The sequence below is a fragment of the Solanum pennellii genome, chromosome 7, assembly GCF_001406875.1.
Source record: "Solanum pennellii chromosome 7, SPENNV200".
Classification (NCBI taxonomy): Eukaryota; Viridiplantae; Streptophyta; class Magnoliopsida; order Solanales; family Solanaceae; genus Solanum; species Solanum pennellii.
The window spans coordinates 6,635,036-6,644,640 of record NC_028643.1 but is presented as its reverse complement, the minus strand read 5'-3'; the positions used below and the strand labels follow the sequence as shown (position 1 = coordinate 6,644,640).

The 9,605-nt window shown below is 32.8% G+C and overlaps 1 protein-coding gene across 1 annotated transcript in view; it reads left to right on the top strand.

The window, feature by feature from the left end:
* Positions 1-3,732: 3,732 nt before the first annotated feature.
* The window catches only part of LOC107024111 (tRNA pseudouridine synthase A), a 29,345-nt gene continuing 23,472 nt past the window's right edge, over positions 3,733-9,605 (top strand). Inside the window, exons 1-2 of the mRNA XM_015225009.2 lie at positions 3,733-3,925; positions 4,792-4,897. Of these exons, the coding sequence (XP_015080495.1) occupies positions 3,792-3,925; positions 4,792-4,897 (240 nt within the window). The 5' untranslated portion in view covers positions 3,733-3,791. The remainder of the gene's footprint in view (positions 3,926-4,791; positions 4,898-9,605) is intronic.

The following is a 9,605-nucleotide window of genomic DNA, read 5'->3' as shown; positions in this document are numbered from 1 at the left end:
TTGTAGGAGATGATCTTCAACAATGCCTATGAATGAAGAAAATAATGAGAGAAACTAAGAAATGAACAATGGAGAGTAAGAGTTTTTTTTATTGAAACGATTTGGTTCGGGTCGGGTTTGAAGAATTTAATTTTAATTAAATTAATAAAAAGAGTGAGCACCACGCGTCTGTTTGTGATATAGAAAATGGGTCAAAATGGTTCTTTTACAAAGATATTTGATACTTTTGTGGGGTAATAGGACGCCCTCTAAGTTAAGGTGTCTTTATGAAAATTTAGAATAACTTTAGGGGTGACTTTATGTCGTTTCTCTAGACTAAACTTGACATTATAGAGCTAATAGAACCATTGGAATCGCATTCCGAGGTCGTTCTCATAAAATTTTGACTAGAGTCAATCATTCAAACTTTATTAGATAAAAATAGGAAAACTTGCATCATAAGATTAAAATGAACTGTCTGATGACCAGACCATTAGTCTCCGCAAGTCATAAATGACTTGGGGTCACTATAAAAAAGTTGTTATCGCTGAATACACTGGAAAACAATGGAAATGACTTGAAAAGTTATTACATATATGCTAACAAATAAAGGGTAGCAAGTTCAATGATTATACCTAAGTTCACAAATAGTCTTAGAAAATGGACTGGATTAACTATATTGAATGAATGTCGACCATTATCGTCCTTGGAAGGTCCTTAATCATCATGACGTGGTACACTCAGGTTCTAGTCATGTCTTAATTTTAGAGTATATCTAATTGAATAATATACTATAATTAATGGCGCTTAAAATAAGTCTTATTGCAATTTGATTGTCTGTAATCAGCATTTGATTTTCGAAAACACGTCTCTCAAAGTTGTGATATGTGTTTGATTTGTAAATACACTCATCTTATTGTATCATAATTAATTAACTATGGTCGCCAAGAACCAAAAACCCAAAAGCTCTAAGCATTTAAAGGGAGATCACAAAGGAAGAGAATATACGACGTGACTATTATGGACCTTCCAGATTCGATTATGGTGGAAATTTTTTCATGATCGTCAATCAAGCTCCTTTTTCGATGTAAGACTGTTTGGAAACTTTGATATCATCTCTTAACTTCCGACCCTTTATTTTTTTAACATATATCACACATCACCTAATTTTCCCTAATTATGGTTTCAAATAGTCATTCCAACCCTTGGCTTCTAGAACTGAAAGTAAATTATGATTATTATTCTTGCTCAAGTAACAGAGTCATCGAGTTGAGGCCTTATTAGAACCTCCCCACGGTGGAATCAACAATGTATTTAATTGGTTCACACAATGGGTTCATTTGTTTGTTGAATAGTCATTTAGTAGTTTACATAAACAATCCTCTTTTGGCTGCGTATTTCATAAGTACATCTCCATTTACATTATATATAGGTTCACTCCAACGGCTAGTTAGACTTTCATTAATTACTAAATGTTAAGTAGGTGTAAGAAATAACAATAGAAAAAAATTAATATTATCTAACGGCTAGTTAGACTTCAATAATTACTTTTAATTAATGAATATGCCTAGTTACTTGTGGAAATTAGAGTAGCCACTATTGTCATTTTAGCTTTAAATAAATTTCCACAATCTTGGAGCACACTATATATGAAAGTCCAATCATTCCATAAGACCAAAACCCCAAAAACTAGCGAGCTTCCTTTTTTCTCAAACTAACTAGCAGCCATGGATGACAAAAGCTTTGAGATTTTCAAGGGACGTTGCAAAGGATTAAGCATCTCTCATGTCACGAGGATAATGAACCTTCCAATGGTGATTATGGTCGAAATTCTTTCATGATTGTGAATAAGTCCATTTTCTCTTTAAGATTATTTGTAACTTTGGGGGATAATGTACAAGTAGCCCCTCAACCAATTCCCGAAATCCCAGAGACACACTTATATTATACTAAGGTCCTATTACCCCCCTAAACTTATTTTATAAATATTTTTCTACCCCTTTTCGTCCTACGTGGAACTATCTTGTGGGCCCAGCGTGTGTTGACATTTTTTTTTTCAAATTAGTGTCACGTAGGCCGAAAAGGGGTAGAAAATTATTAATAAAATAAGTTTGGGGGGTAATAGGACCTTAGTATAGTATAAGTGTGTCTATGAGATTTCAGGCATAGGTTGAGGGGCTACTTATGCATTTTCCCTAACTTTGATATTATCTTTTAACTTCCGATGCTTTGCTTGTTAACATGTATCACATGTTAACAAATAAATTGTCGGAAGTTAAAAAAATTTACCAAATTCTAGAGACAGTTTTACAACATAAAATAGACTTGATTGGCAATCTTAAAAGAATTTCTATAATAATCACCATTGGAAGGTTCAAAATCCCCGTGACATGAGAGATGCTTTATCCTTTGCAATATCCCTTGAAAATCTCAAAGCTTTTGGTGTTCATGGTTGTCAGTTAGTTTGAACAAAAAGAAAGCTAGCTAGTTTTTGGGGTTTAGTCTTGTGGAATGGATGGACTTTCATATATAGTGTTCTCCATCATGATGTGGTACATTCACATTCGATGCTTTAATCCACGAGAGAGTGATAGATATAATGTTATTTGAATAAGGGAATAATGTTATTTGAAAAGTGGTTATTGTTATTTGTTTGCCTCCGAATCAATATCTAATTCCTCAAACACATGTCTCTCCATGTAGTGATATGTGTTTCACTTATAAATAAACTCATCTCACTGAATCATAATTAGTTAATCATGAACTCCATGAACCATAATAAAAAAATCTCTAAGATTTTTGAGGGAGATATAACTATTATGCTAGAAATTTTATCGTCAATCGAGCCAATTTTTTGATTTAATACTTTTTGCAAGCTCTGGAATAGTCTATTAACTTCCGACCCTTTATTTGCTAAGATGTATCACACTAAATCCCCTAATTGTCCCAACATCTTTCTTTTCAATTGACACTCGAATCCTTAGCTTCTAGAACTCAAACCAAATTATGATTATTATTTTTGCCCTAGTAGTAGACTCATTAATTTGCGCCCTAAATTGCACATCTATCCAATGACTTTGAACATGCACTTAATCGTTTTGTGTAAGAGGTTCATTTGTTTGTTATATCCATTATGTTTACATCAATAATCCCTTTTGGGTGATTATTGTTTGGAAATATACTACAATATTGATATAGGACAAAAATTAAAAATAGTATCTAAATTATCACAAATACTGTGTCATTGCAAGCCACTTGAAAGCGATTGCAGTCCGTCTCTGATGTAAATCGTTAAGGCAGATCATTCCCCATAGATTTATGGTGGATCATTGTGTTGATGTTGTGGGTTTTTTAGGGAGAAGGAAGTTGAAAAGTGAAATGCTGAAACAAAGCGACAAAATGTGACTCAATTTTGAATATATTTGAAAAAGAAAACCATCATTTTCAGTTGAGGTGTTCTTATATTTAATTAAAATTTAACAAGTTTTAAAAATTACATTTCGAAACCATTTACACTTAATTAGTAGAAGTATTGACTTAAACTTGGTCAACTTGTCACTTTTTTTAATTAAGAATTGTTGTCACCGTTACTCAATTTTTTTTTGTTTCCAATTATAGATAATTGCATTTACATATAAATGTCCAACAACACACGTCCAATATTTAAAATGAAAATTTGGGGTATAAAAGTAATAAACCAAAAAGTATTTAAGAAGAAAAACGGAACATTTTGAAAAGGCACTCCATTGCATCCCGCCGCTAGTTTCTCGCCGGCGACCGCGCAATTTCTCCGGCGAGTGGGAGAGAAAGTGATGCTACGGTACCCAACAACAGTAAGGACTCTGAGAAATCTGATGGAAAATTCGTCTCCGACTGCTGCCCAGCAAAAGGTGCATTTTCACTATAACCACACTGACTCGTGTAAGTTCTCCAGATGGACTTCCAGGTAAATTTTCCATAACACTTCACTTTTGCTCCTTACTTTTCCAGAAATTTTTTTGGGGATTCTTAAAATTATAATTTTGTTCTGAAATGAGAATTTAATTACTAATTGTCTGTGAATAAATTTTTTTGGTTTCTCTGCTTTCAATTGTATTCAAGATTTTAGCTCTATATTGGATTTTTAAATTGCATTCCACTATGTGGGCTGTGTTTGATTCTTCAAGTGGATTTATTTGATTGCTGCTTCAACTGGACTGCTACCTTTCCAAGAGGATTTTGTCAAATGCTGGTTACTGGGATTTGGTTTTAACTGTATAATGTTGTATTTATATAAAAAGAATGTACTGTGATGGGTATTCCATACATAGTAGCGTACACAGTTTTTTCTGTAAGTGGTATCAACATTTAATTAAAAAAAATGAACAAATGAACAAACCTTAGAACAGCCTTATATTAACGGAAAAGACGGTTCTTGTATGAATTAAAAAAAATATGTCATATAGATTACACGTCTTGTATTATTTTTCATCTAAGTTTGATGAAAATGAATGTTGGATTGACTTGTGTATTTGATATCGTTTAAGAAGGTAAGCCTCACGAAAAACCTAACATTCTAGAAGATATAATGGTGAGGCACTTAACTTAAATTAAATGAATGTTCCAGATCTCATACTGATATTTGAACTCTCAACTCAAAGTAGATAAGCGAGGTGCTTTACCAGCTAGGCAGGGAGCTGTTTGTGACAAGAAATGCCATATATATATATATCGGATGATACCTCTTAGCATTTCGTGCGTCCTCCCTTTTGCATATAGCTACTTCTATGATTTATATGCACTTTAGCCGGTGGCTTATATTTGATTTGACAGGGAATGTTACGAGTTCATGTATGCAAGGCCATGGCACAAAGTTGTTGACTTTTATGCAGACATGGTGAAAGGCCATACTTCATTGTCAGGATTATTTGGAAAAGAGGTACACTTTGGCAAGCTTTATAGTTGAGCATACATTTGTTGTTTGTATCTCTTTTGCTTTTGTATGTACTTGTAAGTTATTTGGAACGGGAATACTCTGAAGAACTTTTTCAAGATGAGCTAACAACATATCCAGTGTAATCTCATAAGTGGGTCTGTGAGAGGAGGATGTATGCATACCTTACCTCTACCTTTCTGGGATAGTGAGGTTGTTTCTGATAGACCCCGGGCTTAAAAAGAATGTCATCGAAGTAAGACTTCAAGCAAATGTAACAACTAAATAGCACAATACAAAGCAAAAAAGCAACAAATAGTACCACACATAGAACAATAGGAGACTACACAATTACTAAATACTTACCAATAATGAAAAGTGGAAACGGAGGTGGCCAGCCCCCTACTCTCCCACATCAAGTTTGACAACACCCAGTTACCTACTAACCTTCTTCCCTAACCCTCAACCTCCATGCCTTCCTTTCTAGGGTCATGTCCTTAGTAGACCGGAGTTATCAATACGCTTAAAATGCACCTTCAGTTTTGATGTATGTGGTCGTATATATTAATAGTAACCCACCTAAATTTGGGCTTGAATCCCATAGAAAATATGGTTTTTTTCTAGTATATGTATAGGTACTTTGGTTTATAGCTATGCACTTAGTCTCGTGCGCTACCACTCAGTCTTTTCCAAGTTCATGAATGATTTATCTACATATGATGCTTCCACAACTATGAGTTATTGACAATAAGACCGGCCAAATTTGCCAAGTAGATTCAATTATGTCTAATCTAAATGTATCAAACAAAGGTTAACGCCTTGAGTTTATGCAAATCTTTTTCTATCAAATCCTAACCCGCACTTTTGGGTTTGCAGATTAAGATATTATGACGTAGGTTAATGTTTCCAATCACTAAGCCTTTTAATTAAGAACAAAAAGAAATTTGATATCTTACAACCCTAGTAGCATATGATCACACAAAAAGCTTATGAATTTTTTACAATCTTATTAGGATTCACAATATCAGTAGAGGATTTAGGCACTCTTACTTATAATAAATAATTAGAATATAAATTGAAAGAATGCATTAACTTTCTAGGAATCGTGAAAGCTTGAACAATATTAAAGACTTTATTGAAGAATTGAGGAAACTGTAACTTAGATGACGACAACCACAATTATGCTTAACCTAAGGAAAATTGTCGAATCTTTCAATAGAAGCCTAACATGTCTATTTATAATGGTCCAAGAAGTAAGTATCCTAAATAATAAGGTAAGTCCATCGCAAGCTTTGCAATGCACTTCATGACAGTCAAATGCTTTACGTTCTGTGGAATCTGCCTTCCGCTGTTGGTGATCGCCTTTTAGGTTTTTCGGAGCTGCTTTGTGGAATACTTCTGCAGGCGTGAATTTATTTCATGATCTGTCTTCTTCAGTTTGCAGGTTCTTTTGCTGTGGCAGTCTCCTTCTTCAAGTTTTGGTTGTCAAACAAGTCTATGATTGTATTCTGCTTCATATTTGAACCTTCCTCTGCAGAATCTTGGATACAAGTCCTTTGAATCTTTTTATGCTCTGATTTGTGCACTGTTAATTGATCTGTGGTCAAGAACACGACTGTAAGGCCTCATTTGTTTGCATTTAATGGAAGTCTGAATCTTAATCATTCAGATTCAACCCATTAAGTACGTTTGGTTTTTAGGTTTGAATCTGAATGATTCAGATCCAGCCTATTAAGTTTATTTATTTTATTTTTTAAGAACCTCTTAATGGGTCTGAAGAGGTCTGAATGAATCAGATCTGTAGGAGACTCTTAACCACATTCAGACTCATTTGATAAGTTATCAAATAATAAATCATAGTTTCTCTGCTTTGAATGTGTCTTTTTATCTCATAACTAAAAACTCTCTCACTTTTCTTAATCAAACACCATTCTTTCCCCCAATTTATTAGTTTTCATATATCCTTTCAAGTATTTTTTTTATATTAATAATTTTCTTGTACTGATGTGTGTCAAGAACACTAATTGCAACAATATTTTTGTTGTATTGTTGTTTATCAAGGTTTTTGAATGAAGAAATAGTACTTCAAATTATGATTATTAAAACTTTTAAAAAAAATTTCATCAAAAGTTATATATTTTGCTGAAATGAAAAATTTATAATATTTTATTAATATAATGTTTAATTTCACTTCTACATTTAGATTTTGAAAACAAAATGTTTAATTTCACTTCTACATTCAGATATTGAAAACAAACAACATTAATTATTTAGTGTTCAGATTTAGAGACCACATCTTAATATTCAGATGTGTATTCAGATTAAAACACCCAGATCTTAATGCAAATCTTAATATTCAGATGTGTATTCAGATTCAGACCTCTTAATCTTAATAAAAACAAATGAGGCCTAAATCACCCAAAAAAATTCTCTGTGTTTTTGACTTTTGGCCATTTAGACATCAATCTCCTTCAAAACAATGAACTAACATAAAAATACAAGAAAACATTGTAAACAAGTTTAAGAACATTCCAAACACTAAGGATGGAGAATATGTGCTTAATTTTAGGCACATCAGTTGTGCTAAGTGACTAAGTGATGTCTACCCCAGTTCTTTTTAGGCCTACCTATCCCTCTCCTAACTCATGCTACAACCAACCTCTCACACCTCCGGTGCATCCTTGTACCTTCTCTTCACATGCTCGAACAACCTGAACCTCGCTTTCCTCATCTTGTCTGTCACGGAGGCCATTTCCACCTTGTCCCGATAAACTTTATTCCTAATCATATCTCTTCTACTGTGCCCCATATCCATTTAAGCATCCTAATTTCCTCTAGATGTAGGCTTTCTTGACTGACCAATATTCTGCCTGATTTAGGGCCCGTTTGGATGGGCTTAATAAAAGCAGCTTTAAAAAAGTACTTTTGAAAGTGCTGAAACTTATTTTTAAAATAAGCAGTTATGTGTTTGGATAAAAGTGCTGAAGTTGCTATGCCAAACATGAAAAGGGAAAAATAGAAGAAAGAGATGTTAGGGTTATGTGGGTAATTTGAAGATTGTATAAAAATATTAAGGATAAAAAGATAAAAATGTGGTCAACTTAAAACAGCTTATAAGTTAAAAAAAAAAAAAGCACCCCTACCCCAGCTTTTAACTTTTGGCTTAAAATAAGTTTTTTTTAACTTAAAATAAGTTATTTTGAGTATTGCCAAACAGCTAAATAAGTCAAAAATCAGCTTTTAAGTCAGTTTGACCAGCTTTTAAGCTGAGCCAAACAGGCTCTTAACTATGTTGGTCTAACTGCCACTCTATAGAATTAACCTTTAAGCCTTGGCGACACATTCTTACCGCAGAGTAGCCCGAAGAGGAGCCTTCATTTCATCCACCTTGTAGTGATACGGTATGCAACATCATCATCACTCTCCTATCTCCTTGGATTATAGACCAAGATACTTCAATTTCCATTTAAGAGGAGCTAAACTAAGGGTGTTTGGATTGGCTTAAAAGTCCGTCAAACCTACTTATAAGTCAATTTTGACTTTTGAAAGTGTTTGACAAATATAAAGAGTAATTTAAAATAAATTGAGAATGACTAAAAATAAGTTAGGAAGTGTTTGACAAGGTAAAAAATGACTTAAAATAAGTAAAAAATCAAATCCCCCTACTTTTTATTTTTTGACTTAAAAGTCTTTTCAGATTGACTTTTTATTTTTGACTCAAAAAATTTAAGCCAATCCAAACGGGCTCTAAGATTTATTTCCATAAATATTTGCTCAAGATAAATTCAAATACTTTATGGGTGTGATACTATCAAAACAAGTGTTCCTTTAAATCTTTAAAGTTTCTACTCATTTGGTTTAAACGGTTTATCTGTCCAATGCAATTTTGTTCTTTCTCTTAATTATAAAATTAAGTGCCTTATTATATGTTTCTACTTTGTCATTTATCTCATTTGTGTACTTATGCAAGTTCTTTTAGAACAATATTTAGTGTATAGTATACTTACAGGTCGTTTGGTAGGATGCATTAGAAACATACTGCTGCATTAGCTTTGTATATTACTAGTTTACTACTTACCTTGTTTGATACACTTTTTCGACCTATTTATGATTAGTTTATTAGTTATGCACTCTATTTGGTACTATGCTATGCATAACTAATATGTAGCAAACCATGGTATTAGCAATGCAAAGGTTCTTAATGCATGCATCAACATGACTAAATAGATAATTACCTCTCAAAATTAGAAATTTTTCCACATCATATCTACCATATTTGTGGAGGACATTTTTGTGAACATTTCTTTTTAGGAATTATACAATGCATGTTGTTTTTAATACACCTCACCAAAAATTGCATAAGAAATAATCTCAGCATAACAAATACTACATTATTAATGCCATCATTACTAATACATCTTATTCAACATTTCTCTTATAAAAGTAAGTGTCATATTATATGTTTCTACTTTCTCATTCATCTCATTTGTGTACTTCTTTTGCAAGTTTGTTTTAAAACAATATTTAGTGGTATAGTACATTTATAGGTCGTTTGGTAGGATGCATTAGAAAAAATACTACATGCTTAGCTTTGTATATAACTAATACTTTGTCCAGTGCACCTTTTCGACTTATTTGTAACTAATGTAATAGTTATGCATTTTATTTGGTACTATACTGTGCATAACTAGTATGTGACAAACCATGGTATTAG